Source organism: Typha angustifolia, chromosome 9 (genome assembly GCF_048772165.1).
Source record: "Typha angustifolia cultivar Huaian chromosome 9, ASM4877216v1, whole genome shotgun sequence".
Lineage (NCBI taxonomy): Eukaryota > Viridiplantae > Streptophyta > Magnoliopsida > Poales > Typhaceae > Typha > Typha angustifolia.
Window position 1 is genome coordinate 12,257,950 of NC_133247.1, and position 17,297 is coordinate 12,275,246.

Sequence of the window (17,297 nt, forward strand, 5' to 3'; positions counted from 1 at the left end):
AAAACAAAAGAATAATAATAAGAAAAAGAAATTTTAAATTGATTGTTTGATGACTTCCTCTTTTTGTCTCTGACCAACGGAACCACTGCTCCTGTTCCATTGTAAGAAATTCCAATGCCTTCCTTCTTCCATCCCTTTCACAATCCCATCAATAAAAGACCAAAGCCTTTGGCTTTGCCTCTGCCTCTGCCTTTGCCTTTGCCTCTGCCTCTCTCTCTCTCTCTCTGCCTTTTGCCCTTTCCCTTTCCCTTTCCCTTTCCCTTTCCCTTTGCCTTTGCCTTTGCCTTTGCCTTTGCCTTCCCTTACAACAGACAGCAGCAGTAATAGCAACACAACAAAGACCAAACCTCTCTTTCTCTCAACTTTATTACATCCTTCTCCTTCTCTATCCCTCCTACTCCTTCTAACCCAACACAAGAAAAGAAACAAACTTGCTCACTTGTTGATGGGAAGATGATGAACAGATCATCAAACTCCAGCAGTGATGCTGCCTTTGTCCCTTCCATGATGATGTCCTTTGTTGGGTTGGAACCCAACAATAACAACAACAACAACAACAACCACCAAAAGCATCAACTTTGGGATTGGGAATCCACCAATCCTAATCCTAATCCTTATCCTTCTCCCTCCTTCCAGACCCACAACCCGTTGCTCTTCCCAAACGCACCATTTCTCGAATGCCCACACTCGCTTCTGCCCATGACCGCCTCCCCATACTACTCCCACCAGTTGCCGGATTGTCCACTGGGATTGATCAAGCAAGAGGACGCCAGCAGTGGCGGGGGAATTGGGCTCAACTTAGGCCACCGGACCTACTTCTCGTCGGCCGACGCCCTCGCCGTCGACCGGCTGTTCGCGAGGTCGAGGGGGTTCTACTCCCCGCCGCGGTGCCAGGCCGAGGGATGCGGCGCCGACCTCTCCGGCGCGAAGCACTACCACCGCCGCCACAAGGTGTGCGAGTTCCACTCCAAGGCCGCCGTCGTCGCCGCCGCCGGGCTGCAGCAGAGGTTCTGCCAGCAATGCAGCAGGTAACTTTAATCCACCTTTTAAAAAAAGATCACTTCTTCAGTGCCACTGCAATTCTCGGTGTTCATCCAACTTGGTATTTTATGTGAGGAATAGACAAAAAGTTCAATCTTTTCTTCTTCTTCTTCTTCTTCTTCTTCTTCTTCTTCTTCTTCTTCCAAGCATTAGAAATATTCTTTTGAAGTGATCAAAAGGAATTGAAGTCTTCTTGTCCCTGAAACAGGATCAGGTTAATAGTACATTTTTGCTTTTGTCTTCTTATACTTTGAGTATGGAGATTGGAGAACACCTGACAGACACTTCGACCACCAACCCAATGTTTCTTTCTTTCTTTCTTTCTTTCTTTCTTTCTTTCTTTCCTTTTTGTCTTTTAAACCCTGCCTTTCCACCTTCCCTATGTTTTGTTTTAACAGTGACTTTGAGTACATAATATTATTCCTCATCTCTTTTCCTCCTATCTGCCCTTTGGGCTTTTTATGATGCAGATCTTTCCCCATTTTCCTCTTCTAACATCCATTAAAGACATCCATAGAGTTCGAATTTTAGAATATAAAAAGATTAAAACCACCGTTCTCTATCTATCAGCTTAAGCTTTAATCCAGGTTTCATGTGTTGGCCGAGTTTGACGAGGCCAAGAGGAGCTGCAGGAAACGCCTAGCAGACCACAACCGCAGGAGGAGGAAGCCCCAAGAAACCAAGAACTCGGCCACCAGCTCTTCAGAGAGGAGCAAATTGAATCCAAAATGCACAAAAGACACTAGCAGTAATAACCCAAATCTACCATCTTTCATTTTCTTTTCATCTTTTACTTAGCTCCTTCTGGTTACTTGTATACTAATGCATCTCTATATATCAACATTAACATTACAAGCTGCCAGTAGTACCAAATCAACTACAAGCATCTCTAACACCAGTGTGAGCTTGGAGAAGCAAGAGGAGTACCAGAACAAAGCAACCCATTTCACTTCAGAAAACACAACCCACCAAGTTAATGGCAACAACCTCCTCCACTTAAGGCAAACCATGTTTGAGGTGGACTTCATGTGATGGAGAAGGAGGAGGAGGAGACCCAGGAGAGAAGAGTTTTTGTTGTTGCTGTTGTTGTTGTTTTTGTTGTTGTTGTTGTTGTGTGATTGATGGAATTTTTTGTATCTCTCTTTTTCCTTCCCTTTCTTGTGGGAATAATTTAAGGTTCTTCTTTTCAGAACAACCACTGATTCTGTGACCACACAAGGTCTATGCAAAGGTTGTGATTCCATCTTTGGAATGTTGGAAACTTTGGAGGGAGTTGAGACCTAATTAGCATTACATTAAGCAAACTACATTGATCAAAGAGCATATGATATAGTCCAGAAAGAAAAGTTTACTGGGGTTCTTCCTTATAAACATCTTAGGTTTAAAATCTAGAGGTGAAAATATAATTAGTGAAAAAATTTATGCTACTTATATAATAAAATGATAATTATATTATGAACTTTAAACTATTACTCATTAAAGTTTGTTGTTAATGAGCAAATGACTATTTTATTATCAATTTTTTTGGTCCAAAAATAAGGGTAAAATAAGTTTTAGAGTGCTTAAAATTAATCAAGTGCATTAATACATTAAAATTTTTAATATATAACTAATTATCCATATAATAAAAGAGTGCAAAGGTTTTGCAGGCTAGGATGTCCTGTGAGGAAGAACCTATGAAAACCACTCCAACGGCCATCTATGACTGCCACGTCACTCCAACGGGATCCAGTATACTTCCGATTCTACCAGTAGTTATACTTCCTTCCATAAAGCGACAGCTGTCCATCAGCCAATGTCAGACAGGTTGTCTTTTTCAGGTGGATTTTTTTTCATTTCACCCCTCATATTATGTTTTTATTTCATATTACTCCTCTAATTTGAAATTTTCTTTCTTCATTAAATCATCTACCTGGTCTCTTTTTTTTTTTTTGTTGAAAAAAAATCCAATAAAAAATATTAAAACCTTTTGTTTTAAGCTTTTGATATCTTATTAAAAATATCCTCCCAAAAGTTAGGAGAAAAGCTAGCATAATATGAATATTTATTTTCTTTTTCAAGGGAAATAATTTTTTTAATATTTTTTTCCTTCACATATTTTGCTTTAGAAAGAAAAGGTAGGAGCAAGAATTATCCATTAACAGATATAAGATATGTTCTTCAAATAATCAAATGCCATTATTCTCAAATTGCATTTCTTATAAAACCCTAACAAATTAAAGCAACTCCCACTACTCCCACATCATTGAATCATTAATGGATTGCTGCAAACTTGGGCCATGGCATTAATAAGTGTTCTTTCACTCTTTGTCTCTCTTAGTCTCAACCCTCAACTAGAAACTTGAGGATGTTCACCTGCAACTCTAAGCAAACAACATAGCTCTCCACTTCAGCAAGCAGCTCACTCAAAGCCATCTCACTACCTCCAGGCAGCATCCTCCTCAGACTCATCACAACATCACCTAATTCCTCCTCCCTTCTTATCCTCCTTCCACTGCTTCTACTTGGCCTGGTCGCCCTAGCAGACACTGGAAACCTCGAGAGCCGAGGTCGAAATGGAGAGAGCTCAGAGATACTGCTTAGAGTTGTGGTAGGTTGGCATGCATGAGCATCATGAGGTTTCTTTGTTGGGTTCATCCCTTGCTCAAGCTTGTGTTTCAGGCAACTGCTCCATTTCTGCCCACTTGTGGATAGTACCAGTGCCATGTCGACTTCGAACCGCACCGTCTTCTCGATCTCTTTGCCTTGGGTCAGACGACGTGAGTTGATGACAGTTACTCTAGAAAGAGCTGGCAAGAGATAGCTCAAGTACTCATGAAGAAAGCCGGCGTTCGGTTGGAATAAGTTGAGGTGATCATTTAGCTTGTTTCCTTGCGTCTCCTTCATCGAGCAAGGAATGAGGTAGCTCTCTACAATATCAAACAAGAGCTTCCAAGTATTGGTATGAAGATGAAGGAATATATATATATATATATAAAACGTTGAAAGAGAAAGGGTTGGTTCAATTACCTTTGCAATGTATCAGAGAGCTTCCAAGTGTATGGAAAGAGAAGAGAAGGGTGGCATCAATTTAAGCACATAGAGGGTGGGGGGGTTGGGGAAGAAGAAGGCATGCATTGATGGAGGGCAGAATGGGCAAGACCTCACCAATTAAATCCGAAAAGGCTGGCTTACACTTGCATGCATGCAGTTGGTCCAGATATGGAGGCCAGCCCACAAGCTGAATAATTGAAGGGAGAGAGGTAAAAGATTTTGGACGCATTCAATCTCAATATATGGAATGGAAAGTAATATTACTGCAAGCCATGCCCATGAGTATAGAAAACAAAGAAGAGGGACATAAGAAATATATATATATAATGCTATAACTAATAATGGTTTGAAGTTTTGCCAAAGAGTTAAAAGACTAAAAACTGAAACCAAAACCCAAAACTTCTTATTCTTTTTAGACTTCAAGAATGAAACTGAAATCGAAATCGATATCGAAACCGAAACCGAAACCGAAACCAAAACCGAAACCGAGATTTATTCTTATATGAATTGAAGATAAAGAAATAGTGTTAGTGAAGCACATGAATGCACATGCAATCTTTAGCTCTACCACAACCACCAAAAAGTTAAGTCCCCACGCTACCATGTGCTATAATTGTATAAATGTTATCTATCACAAGAGTCCAACTCCTAGTAGCCTGATCTCCTCAATCATAAATCCACATCTCTTTCTCATACCAATTTCAAACATTTCACCTTTGTTTTAATTTTTGCACCAATATCACAACTCTGGTTGGATTAGAAAGGTTATTGTCTAGTTGTAGTACAATTATATCATTTCCCACACCCATCTATATATAACTTAGGCCTTTATGCTCTTGTGGTTTCAGAATTGCACACAAGTACCTTAAGAGAGGAAGTCCCACATCCTTAACTTGAAGACATGCCCACCCCATGCACAAGATGACAAGAAATGAGGTGGATGGCAATGGTGTCATAACTCAAAACTTTGGGGGGTTCCAGTGAATGATTGGTTGAATTTATGATCTCTGAAAGAAAACAAAAAAAAAAAAAAAAACTAACTCTGATAGTGTAGTAGATGATCAGTTAACTCAAAAGCCTAAATCGACAGTATAATACAACTTTCTTTAGAGGTTAAGAGATTGTTAGGAGACTCTCTATCCCTGAATATAAAACAGATATAAACATAAGATTATCATGGCAACTAAATTGCTACAGTCACTTGGCAGAACTTGATAGCAAGAAACTAAAAGGAGTAGTTGTTTAATTTGGGGTCTCTGGGATTTGTTTGACATCAGTAAAGATCTTTTATCTTGTTTTGTGTGGTGGCTTTTGTTCACTGAGTGGATTTGGAGGCTAGCCAGAAAGAGGAGCACTGGAGAATTATAATGCATGCAGGTGCATGTGCATCAATAGTGTTTCAACAGTAGAAGTACCCCTGCTGAAACTAACTGAAGGACTGCAATTAATGTTCTTACATGACTCTTACTCTTGTGAAGAATTCCTACTCTTGAAAGTCCATTGTGATTTTCATATTTTATACTTTAATATTTTCCAAAGTTTCTAGACTTGAGAGTTGACTTAAATATGGGTCTAGATTTTCTGTCTTAGATAATAAACAAATAGGCTTGGTAGGATTCATACTTAGAACTTTCCATCTAATACCAAGTTAAGGCATTATATTTTATATTATGACAGCTTTTTTTTAATTGTGAAATGAATCTAGTTTGCTCATATGGTTGACGACAAAGACAAGCATTATTCCGAAGACAAGATCCAAACTAAACATTAATTTGGGCAACTGTTCTATATTGTTTTTTTTTTCTGTTGAGAAAAGCCCAAGAAAGCTTAGTTTCGTTACAAAAAGACAAAACCTAGCAATTTATCCATTTTATGATTTGCACTTCGTCTTTGAGGATTTTATAATACGACCTCTCGTTTTTTTCTATAATATTCATTTAACATCCTGAGTTAACTTAACTTAATTATAATCAAACTAAATGATATCAGAAAGATAATATTCTGTTATAATCCACTATGTAATTTATAATATTTCTAAATTAGTTTTGTACTTATCTCTAATTTTATTCATAATATGAACATTCATACTTGTTACTTTTTCTCAAACCATGGAGAACATCACCTAAATACCAAGCCAATCTTAGAGCTTCCAAACTTCAAGCCATAGAGATCTCAAAGCTTCCCAAATGCCAAGCTGATTTTATTGCTTACGACCTTAAAGATGGAGAGGGAGATGAAGAAAATTTGGGGAAATATGAAAAAAAAAATGATTTGAGCTAAAGAGATGAAAAAAAAAAAATGTAAAGTTGGGGGAAGCTTCTAAAACTTGTACGTGGTAGGGATTTTGGAGGATTCTCGTGGGTTGTGAGTTTTGATATTATAATTTTGTGAGAGGTAGGGTTTAGTTATAGATAAGAGGATTTAGATTTTGTGAGATTAGGGTTTAGTTTGGGGAAGAAGAATTTCGTGGGGATTTAGGTTAGATCAAAACTTTTTAAAGGTATTTTAGTAATCTTTGAACTAGAGTCATATAAACTATATAACATGGTTAATGAACATTATAGAAAAAAATGAGAGGTTACGTTATAAAATCCCCAAAGACGAAGTGCGAATCATAAAATAGATAAAATATAGAGTGTGATTTGTAAAAATCTCTTACAAGAAAATATATTTACAATGCCCATGTATATAACAAAAAAAACAAAGTTAGAAATAGTATCATCTCACACCCTACGAGTTACAACCAGAAAACTAAGTATAACTTGTCTATGCTTGCAATTAGGTGATCCTGTTACAATTGCAATTCTCCGGAGCCCAAATCTATTTGCTGAATTGATCAAGACTAATGAGAAGTGTGACATTGTCCTTAGAATTAATTAAGTTTTATATTCCTTCCATAAAATTGGCAAGATATATGTCAAATCTTGTCATTATTTTTCCAGTCACAGTAATAACCTGGACAAAGGGCATGAATATATTAGCTTACAAATTATCCAAACATCTTAGGTTGTTAAAGAATTGTGGTTTCTATATTTCATATTTATTTATGTACTATTTATGATGATGAATTATTATGCTACATTTTGAAAGTTAGATCCATATTAAATATTATAATACTGCATGACTATAATACACTTAAACTTTTATATTTTGTAGATAATGCTGAATACAGTCAAATTATTTATTTTTTTGCATGAATTCTAGAAATAATCATTTAAATCAAGGAAAGGGCAATATGAAGTTATTTTGATTATTTTTATCACTTATCCCGATTATCACAATCAAATATTATTCTTATCATTCACTTTATCTAATAATACATTATTATATTTATCTTTCTTTTTCTAACCAAACACCAACACACTCAAAAGATAAACACCTATTTTATCTCTATCCCCATTTTATTTATCCAGAAACCAAACGAGCCCTTAACAAGATACATCATTGTCCTATATTGGGCCAAACCCAAGATTGGTTTGTCCTTTTAATCTCAAGGCCCAAGACTGAGAGCTAATTAAGAAGGCCTGGAAATGCCAATATATGATACCTAGAGTACTGTTTAGATCACATCCAACTTTATATGCTAGAATCTTGGACCATGATATCCAAAGCAAAAAGAAGAAGAAGAAGAAAGAAAGTATCTCTTTCTTATTCTCTAAAACTCTATAGAAGGGAAGGTACCAGTATATACCAAATCCCAAAGGGTACAAAATAAAATATACCATTCATCTTCAGAAGGTAGGAAGCTATGCTAAACTTTTCCTCTCTTTTTTTCTCCCCCTTTCTCTTTTCTTTTATTAGAATCAACTGATCAAATCATTATTTCACCAGAAATCTTATATAGTTGCTTATATTTTAAGTCCAATGAGTTCAGCTCATGGTTGTTAAGTCTTTAGTTCAGGAATATCCAAAGTTTCTTCAGCTTTCACTGGCTTTATCTTCTCTTTGCATCTTCTACAAAAAGAAAGGTGGGGAAAAAGAGGAGAAGATTCAGAAGGCAAGAAGGATGTTGAATTCTTTTCTTTGGGATATGTAAGGCATGATACTTTGCCTCTCCAAGTTTAAAAATAAACGTCAAAAGACATATACCACTTTTGTTTGTGTATGTGCATACTCTTCTTTCTCTTCTTTTCTTTCTCTTTCATATGAGAAATGATTAAAGTAGCCACAAGAAAGAAAGGAGAAAAGATGTATGCATAATGGTGATCTATGAAGAGGATGATAGAATTACTACTCCACCCAAATTTATGTCCATTGGCTTGAAACCTGGCTTACTAGACACTAGTCTTCTGCTGAGTTGGGTATTTGCATATCTATCATTTGGTTGTAGAATAAGATAAGCAAGGATAGAATAAATGAGCTTATGCCCGTTTACCATTTTTCTTTTAAATTCTTTTGTTGGATAATATTTCAATCATCAGCATACACCCTGCTCTTTCCACTGATAGCAGCAAGTATAAAAGTTTCAGAGCATACATCTAATCCTAACAATAGTAGCAGCATTTTAATAAAGTTCTAACAGCCGCCAAACTAACAAGCAAACCAAAATATTAACAGTATCAAGAGGTAAAGCTTCTACGGTCATATATGTTGTGCAAATACCCAAATGGGTGAACAAAGCGAGAGTAAAATTTTCACCCTCAAATATAACAACGAGCAATAGTGATGGAAAACCGATCCAAGTTTTGGAAAAAAAACTCCAATAAGGTGTTAATGGTGATAGAATAGCAATAGAGAAGTTCTAATTACAAATTAAACATCCTAATGTAAGTAATCTCTAAAATGGAAGTAATAGAGAGACAATATTTACATGGTTCGGTAATATGTCTACATTCACGGGTAGAACAATCTTCTTTACTTTACAATTCTCTTACTTACAAAGAGTTTAGCAACTCTGATCACTCTCAATATAATAGTGGCCTATCCTCATAAATATTCTTCCAATTATCAAGCCCTAAAAACGCACTTTAGTATTTGTAGACAAGTTCAGATTTGAGGCTTTTCCGCGTCGCGTTTGAATGCGCATAATAACAGAACGGCAGAATTCAAAGGGGTGTTCGAACGCAGAAGGGTCTTGTTCAAATGCCTACATCACAGCTGCTCTCGGGTTGAGACTCGCGTTCGAACGCAATTGTATCTTTCGAATGCTTATATCACCCAATCTTTGTTTGGAATCCACGTTCGAATGCCCTTAGGGCCCGTTCGAACGCACTAGCACACAAATGCTGATACATGCTAAAATTTGTTAAAAAACTGAATTTGAACTAATTTTTAACAATGTAGACCACCATAACATAGAGATAAACAAAGAGAAAAAAATGGATCCCTCCGACCACTATCAGCTAACTGGATCCCTTCTTCAGCAGCTTGGCTCTCTGCTGAGCCTCAGCACTTTTGGCCTCTGTCCAGCATGCAAACATAGAATTAATTCCGATGAATTAAATCCTCAGGGCAAAGCAAAGCTGCACATTGGCTGAGAAAGTTTATTTCCCTGAGTGATCTTCCTGCTTCTGCCAGTGATATTAAAGCTACTCCAACAAACTCTAGCCAGGCCAGCAGCACTTTCTTCATGTTGTGGCATTTCAAAAGAAAAGATGAATTGTCACAGTAAACACTTATAATCTTGAGGCCAATTCCTCTTGAGTAGAGATGCTCGATTAATTATTTCCTTGCAATCTTTACTAGTTATCTGACTCCTGTTCTATGAAGCTCAACCTATGATTTACCAATCGAAGGTCTCCAAAAGTGCAAGGCTTCATTCAAAAGATGCTAGCCACGGCACATAGGACTTCAGAAAATAAAACAAAGGTACCAGTTGACATGTAGAATTTCACAAGCGGTGAATAGTAATGCATCTTTAGAGCATTGCACAAGCAAAGAGCAACTGCAAAAGGAATAAGTTCCAAGCATTGCAATTTACTCTGTAAATCTATGGATGAACATGGATGGAAGGAAGGAAATTAGCTTATAGCTACATCTTGCAGACATTGTAACGAGCAAAGAGAACTTAGAGAGAGCATCAATTGATTTTGAAGAAGTAACATTCCATTATATCCATCTATCAGCACCTTGCAAGGAGAGAAACTATTCCCGCAGCTTAATCGCAGAATTTAGGGTAGAAAAACAAAAAAAAAGAAACAAGAGTACAAGTATTAATGCAGAAAAGTAGGCCTAGAAGACTCTGTACTAGCGTTAAAAAGGCAGAAAGGTCTTCTGTTCCATCTCATGCACTAATATGCATCTATCTTTGCCCTTCATACTCATTTATCCAGACCAGTATATTATAGTGGTTGGTTACACAGTGTAATGCTGCTGGATTGTGTCGATGTCGAGTCCTTTCAGCTTAACTACTGATTCCACATGACCCTTCAGAGTGTGAAGCTCTCGGAGCCTATCATATGAAGCACAAGATTAAAGTCTTGAAGTGTTTGTTTAAATTTTGAAATCTGAATGCTTTGGATGTCATTAGTTTGTTTCCTAGGCAAATTATAGTGTTTTTTGGATCAAGAAGTTGATGATATATCTTAAAGATAACATACCTTGCAACTTCGGCCCTTCTCTTAGCCTGCTCTGCAATCTCGGAAAGTTCTCGGTAGCTGCTTTTTTCATTGAAGAGGTTGGCGGTTTCAGGAGGTTGGAGTCCATGAAGAGTTCTCTGTGCCATAGCCCATTGAGCCTCCCTTTCTTCTCTACCATAATCCTTTTTGGTAGTGAAGGCAGTCTGTAAAGAGGAAAGCAAGCTTAGTTTTTTTTTTAATTTAAAAAAAGTTGGAGAAAAGAATAGGATTCCAAACACAATTTTAAAAAGCAGATGCTAAAAGAACGTCAAATGGACGAGGACCATCTATCAAGTATCAAGTGATGCTAGAGGATTAAGATTATATACCTTATTCTCAAGTAAATTATCCCAAGCCTTTCCACTTAAGGCGTAGCGAATGGCGAACTTGAACCAGTCAAGAGGAAAGAAGAAAACAACGCTGTACAGCCAAATAACTCCAGCCCATCCCCAACCTATACCTTTAATCCGCGCGAAGCCCCAATCAGCATATACAGCTATGACAGTTGCCACCTGCCAAGGAATGATACATGCCATTTAGTTCTACATGAAAGATCGAGTTAGTTATATAAGAAACATGGGTTCATGAAATATGTATGTGATGCACTCTTCCTGAAACAAATTCTAGCTAACAGGAAGCAACATTTTAATGACTCGTCTTAAAGCTCTTGCTGAGATTAAAAGCTCTTTGTTCCAATAAAAGAGCTAGAGGATGGAGGATCTTACAAGCTGAGCAATGATAAACGCACTGACTAGCAGAAGTCCAGGGCGTTCGATAAAGGACCAGCTGCGAGATCGAGTGACGAATATGAGAGCCTGACTAATGATACTAACTTGCAGGTATAGAGCAGACATCATTTCATCATCGCTGAGCCTCAATGATCTAACTTTAAACTTGTCCTGCACAAATGAGAAAGAAAAAAAAATCATTAGATGGCATTCAGTTCTAAAATCCAACTAAATGATAACGAAATACAAGACTTAAAACTAATAATAAATCCTTATCATGGATGAGGTCTTAAATAGACAAGAATAGATTGAGAAATGCTTTACCGAGAAGAAGTCAGTATCATGCATAGCCCAGAAAAAGATGACAGTCATCAAAGCCAAATAGCTGCCAAACACAACACCAGTAGCAAATATCTCTTTCAGTTTCCAACTATCAGGCATTGGAGATGGCTTGACACGATCTTTTGAAATTGTCATAATTGTACCTGAAATTTGACAACAAAAAATAGTGAATTCAGCCTCAGAGAAATACGCAGGACAAATGACAGAATATATAGAACGGAATGAGAAAAACGATCAAGTGTTTAGTATCTATACTTACCATCATTTAGAATAGCAATGATCAAAACCATGAAGGGGGAGAAGTCAAACTTCCATATCAATGCGATAAGCATGAAACCGAGCTATATATAAAAAAAGGAAACCATAACTAAACCAAATAAACAAAATTAAGATGGGGATGGCCATGTTAGATTATAAAAAGACACAATTACTTCCAAGAGCTCTTGCTTAAGTACTTACGACAATACGGATGGTGATGGAGACAGCGTAAATCTACAGAGACAGAGATGAGAAGGCACTGTTAGAACAACTTAATGAAACCTGACTTAGACAACAAAAAGTCAAAAACTTCTTACCGTGTAGTTTTTCATCCTCTGGAAAATGGCTCTGCTGGTAAGAACAGCACTAATGATGACACTTAGCCCAGGCTCAGTAAGGACTATGTCTGAAGCACTTCTAGCTGCATCTGTGGCATCAGCAACAGCAATTCCAATATCAGCCTTCTTCAAAGCAGGGGCATCATTGACACCATCTCCTGTCATTCCACATATATGCTTCCTCTCCTGTAACTTCTTCACAATTTCGTACTTGTGTTCTGCTCCACAGAAAGATGTTTTTCATTACATAGGCAATAAGAACTTTGAAATGGTAGAGAGAACTTATTGCATGTATGTGCCTATATGCAGAGCTAGCTTACCTGGAAATACGCCAGCAAATCCATCAGCCTTCTCAATCAATTCATCTACAGGAAGAGCAGCAATTGATGCATCCTTATGTTGGCCAAGTAACGAGGAGGATGGGTACATGTTTGTTCCCATTCCAAGCCTTCGCCCAGTCTCCTTAGCAATAGCAAGTTGATCGCCTGAATGGACCAATACTCGTGAATAGACTACCGAAAGAGGTAGTATAAGTTTAAAAATTAGAAGCCCGGAAAATTACCGGTAATCATCTTCACATTAACACCAAGGTTGAGAGCTCTCCGAATGGTTTCGGCACTGTCATGTCTTGGGGGATCGAACAGAGGCAACAAACCAACAAACTGCCACGGCCCACCTGCACTCTCCTTGGTTCTTTCTGGGACCTCCTGCAGGACAATTCACATGCTTACATGAGGAACAGAAACAACAATAGGAACAAAATAAATAGGAAAGACCAAAGTCAAACCTGTCTACCAACAGCCAGAGATCGAAGACCGCGTTCAGCGAACTTGTCAATCACAGAATGAACCTTCTGCCTTACATCTTCCTTGCAGTTGCAGAGGTTCAAAATCTATTCCCATGAACCAAATGATCAAGAAACTATAAGCGTCCAAAACTAAGAAATATGGAAACAATAAAATAAAAATAAATCCATTGATCAGGAACAAGGGAAAAGTTGTACCTGCTCAGGAGCGCCTTTACTTGCACGATGCCAATTGCCACTGGCATCAACGTAGGTAAGAGCAGTTCTCTTGTCAACAGGGTTGAAGGGGAGGAAATGCACCTCCGTGATACCAGCTCTTGCCTACAGAATAGGTGTAAAAATGGATAATACTTGTGATAATTGACCAACAAATAGGAATAAAAAGAAAAGCACAGAAATATATACACAAGGCAATCAATACCTCTTTTGGGTCTGCGAGCATTCCAACCATGGCAGCATCAATGGCATCCTGATTCTCAGTTCTTGAAGCTCTTGCAGCCAATAAGATCACATGCTCCTTATCCACTCCCTTCACAAAAACCTCGATAAGGTTTTTGTCAACACTCAACTTGTTAAGAGTAAGTGTCCCTGTCTTGTCACTGCATAGAACATCCATCCCAGCCATTTCCTCTATGGCAGTCATTCTCTTAGTGATAGCACCTTGTTCAGATAGCCTGTGTGAACCAATAGCCATGGTCACGGACAACACCGTCGGCATAGCAATTGGTATTCCTCCAATCAAGAGGACCAGAAGATTGTCAATACCGTCCCTGTATTTACGATGTTGGATCGGGTACATGACGATGAGCTCCACGACGATCCCAACAGCTATGGAGCAGATACAGAAATTACCGATGGCTGTGAGAACCTTCTGAAAGTGCCCAACTTGGTTAGTGCTGTCGACAAGATGGGCAGCCTTCCCGAAGAAGGTATGAACACCGGTGGCGATAACAACAGCCTCGATCTCACCCTGCTTGCAGGTTGAACCAGAGAAGACCTCGTCTCCTGGATTCTTCGTGACGGGAAGGGATTCTCCAGTCAAAGCAGACTGGTCAATCTTCAGGGGATCTCCCTCAAGAAGTCTGGCATCAGCAGGAACAATATCTCCAAGTTTGATGCTGATTATATCTCCAGGCACCAGAATAGACGCGTCCTGTTCGGTCCAGCGCCCATCTCTGAGCACCTAGAATGATAAAATTATGCAGATAAGCATACAAAACATAACAAAAAAGGCTGGAAAAATATCAAATTTTCTGAAAAACATTTCACACCTTCGTTTTTGGCGCAAGACCAGCCATGAGAGCAGCAGCTGCATTACCAGCGTTGTTCTCTTCAATGAAACTGATGGTGGAGTTGATCACCAAGAGAACGACGATACCCACAAAGTCTTGCCAATCCGGAGGCTTCCCGTCACCATTGGCCAGGGCAATAGCCATGATGGCGGCCATTTCCATGACCCACGAGAGGGGGTTCCACATAAACCCCAAGAACTTGAGAATTTTGCTCTCCTGTTATTGCCCCCACCAGAAAACAAAAAAAAAATTCATTCTTTAGTACAAGGCCATGATATAAATCAAGGAGGAGGAAGAAGGATGGATTCGCTTTGGAAAAAGACCTTCTTCTCTTCTAACTTGTTGGGTCCGAAGATTTGAAGCCGATTGGCTCCTTCGTCGGAAGTGAGACCTTCTTTGGTACATTTCAGCTGCTCGAACACCTCCTCTACTGGAATTCGTTCCTGAGACAACAAGACCACAACACAACTCAACACCCATGAGCAAGAACAACTTCTTCCATTAACGGAACCACAGAAGAACAGCAACTAAAAACGGCAACTTTTTTTTTTGTATGTGGAAAAGAGACAACTTCACAAGCGAAACCAAGACTCCTATTTCTCGTGACAAGGTTTGGCAAGATGTCGTCATCCCAACACGTGAATCAACAGGGGGCAAGGAAAAAAGCGAAAATTCACAAAAAGAAATTTTAAAATTAACCGTGACCCCCAAAATCGTAATAATCGAAAAAAAAAGAAGAAATTTCTAACAGTAGAGCAAATAAAGATTCTTTTCGAGGGTTTCTTTTGTAATTTGGTTCGTTATCTTTGTATGGCGAAGAACCCAAGAAGAAGGGAAGAGGATTGCAGGGACGGCGGAGTACAACAGAAGTACTCGCAAGCTCTCTATACAGTAAATAGAGGAAGAAGACAGTAAAACTCAAATTTAGAAGAAGAAAAAAAATAATCATATCCATTAATACGAAAAGAAAAAACCTACAAATATAAGAGAAAAATAGTTGAAAAAGCGGATTAAACAGGAGGAGACCGATCTGATCATATCGGAGGGGAAAAGAAATGAAAAAAAAAAAAAATTCGAGAACGAGCGAGACGTCTGCGTCTCTCACCAGATCAACGGTCTCGTTCTTGATCTCCTCGAGGCTAATCGCCATCACGCTCGCGCCACCGGAGCCAAAACGCTAGATTGGGAGACGAGAGATCGAAAGAAGAAACCCTGGGAATGGAGAAGGCGGAGGTTATAATGGTAGTGGAGGGGGAGAGGAAGAGGAGGGAGATGTGGAATCCGGTGCTCGAGGTGGGAGAGAGCGAAGCATTTGGCTATCGGGGGGATATATATAGGGCCGGTTGTGACCACAATGCCCCTTCCCTAATTGGCGGGGCCTACCGGGAGTATACGGTGCGACACCTAATCGACCGGGTGACGTGCCGGTCACTTCTTCCAACGGGTTCCTCGAGGGGCGTACCTGTGAGCCGAAAAAGTACGCGCTTGGAACTTCCTCTCAGAATCTACGCATACGAATTTGCCTCTGCGGATAAATATATTGCTATAGGATAATTTGCATATCGCCCCCTCATTTTAGCCTTGACAGAAAAAAATATTACATTTCACTCCCTATGACTAGTAGTTTTATAGTTATATCCTAAAATAAATTATTATTTTTTTCCATCGTCTTTTATGCATCTGAAATAATATCAATGAAAATATACATTTATTTAATATAATGTAATTTTTATAACTAACTCTGTAGGATAAAATGTAAATCTTTCAAATTTTCAAATAAACCCTTAACATGATTTTTTTTATTTACTATACTTTATTATTTTTTAAAAATAATTAAATATATTTTACCTCCTGTATTTATAAGTATAAAGATCAGTTTGAGACTTTTTTAAAGTATAGAAAATAAAGTAATTTTGAAGATAATTACAAATGGATAAATATCTCTACGAAGATCATATACATCGCAATCACCATCCTAGCATATGTCAAACGATATGAATATTCATTGATACAGATATAAATAAATAAATAAAAATTAAATAACGCCTATAATTTTATCATTTTCTTATTAATACCCTATAATTTTGACTCCTAATTTCCAATCTTAAATTAACTTATCCCAGTCATTTTCAAATTGATGGGTATCAACTAAAAAAATATTCTATTAGATTATTAAATATCTATATTATTCTTTGGTGAGATAGAGAAAGATAGTTAGATCTACAAAGAGTTTTTGATTTAATGGGGCGAGCTAGGGTGGGTAGACCCATAAATATTAAACAATAATTAAGAATAATTTAGTAATTTAATTAGTAAAGTTACATAAGCGTAGACTAGCATATTAGGATTGATGATAGTTAATCAAAATATCAGTAGAATGTTATATGTAAATTATAATATAAAAAAAAGGAATTTAGTTACAAAGACTACTTAATAAGCAGGTAATAAAATATAAGATGTTATTTATAAAATTATCTAATATGTAAAATTAAAAATATAAAAGTTCAAAGTAAACTACAAATTATGGGATAATCATTATAAAAAACCATTTGCTCATTATGACATCGACAAGAATAACTTATAAATTATATTTAGAATCTTGCCACCGTTCACTTGTGGAATAGGAATAGGTTTTTTTTAGAATCAGCTTCCTTATTCTAATGTAGTTACTAAGCAATATTCTTTTATTTTATTCTGTATAATTTTCTAAAAATTATTTATTAATAACCCAAGATTATAATTTTACTATTTGCTATGACAACACAAAAGTCATATTAGGTATAGTTGCTACCTCCTCTCTCTCTTTCATCTCTAAAGATAACCTAGTATAGCCGCACAATGCAAGGTATTACCCCATATAGTGCTGCTTAATCAATCCAGCGCTCTCTTCCAAGCCCTCTCTT

General features: G+C 37.7%; 3 protein-coding genes and 1 long non-coding RNA gene across 5 annotated transcripts; 2 read left to right on the plus strand and 2 right to left on the minus strand.

The window, feature by feature from the left end:
* The first annotated feature begins 181 nt into the window (after positions 1-181).
* On the plus strand, positions 182-2,339 carry LOC140767461 (uncharacterized). 2 transcript variants are annotated; one of them, XM_073107381.1, is made up of 3 exons: positions 182-1,028; positions 1,674-1,789; positions 1,898-2,339. In XM_073107381.1, exons 1-3 carry the CDS (start codon positions 454-456, stop codon positions 2,071-2,073), a joined length of 867 nt encoding a protein of 288 aa, XP_072963482.1. In that variant the 5' UTR covers positions 182-453; the 3' UTR covers positions 2,074-2,339. The 2 variants fall into 2 exon arrangements, with proteins under 2 accessions (XP_072963482.1, XP_072963481.1); XM_073107380.1 differs by having other exon boundaries at positions 184-1,028; positions 1,629-1,789; positions 1,898-2,337.
* Positions 2,340-3,184: 845 nt separating this feature from the next.
* Positions 3,185-4,110, minus strand: LOC140767531 (transcription factor bHLH146). The gene is made up of 2 exons (XM_073107474.1): positions 4,051-4,110; positions 3,185-3,950 (listed from the first exon to the last, which is right to left on the minus strand). Exon 2 carries the CDS (start codon positions 3,925-3,927, stop codon positions 3,364-3,366), a length of 564 nt encoding a protein of 187 aa, XP_072963575.1. The 5' UTR covers positions 3,928-3,950; positions 4,051-4,110; the 3' UTR covers positions 3,185-3,363.
* Positions 4,111-7,686: 3,576 nt separating this feature from the next.
* On the plus strand, positions 7,687-8,177 carry LOC140767705 (uncharacterized). Its single transcript, XR_012105610.1, has 2 exons — positions 7,687-7,812; positions 7,976-8,177. It is a non-coding gene; the product is annotated as an uncharacterized lncRNA (long non-coding RNA).
* Positions 8,178-10,069: 1,892 nt separating this feature from the next.
* Positions 10,070-15,694, minus strand: LOC140766527 (plasma membrane ATPase 4). Its single transcript, XM_073105917.1, has 16 exons — positions 15,500-15,694; positions 14,718-14,837; positions 14,374-14,610; positions 13,524-14,285; positions 13,301-13,423; positions 13,085-13,189; positions 12,860-13,004; positions 12,618-12,782; positions 12,277-12,515; positions 12,161-12,193; positions 11,961-12,042; positions 11,684-11,844; positions 11,357-11,530; positions 10,961-11,143; positions 10,614-10,795; positions 10,070-10,465 (listed from the first exon to the last, which is right to left on the minus strand). The coding sequence occupies exons 1-16, from the start codon at positions 15,542-15,544 to the stop codon at positions 10,369-10,371; spliced, it is 2,853 nt and encodes a 950-aa protein (XP_072962018.1). The 5' UTR covers positions 15,545-15,694; the 3' UTR covers positions 10,070-10,368.
* Positions 15,695-17,297: the final 1,603 nt, after the last annotated feature.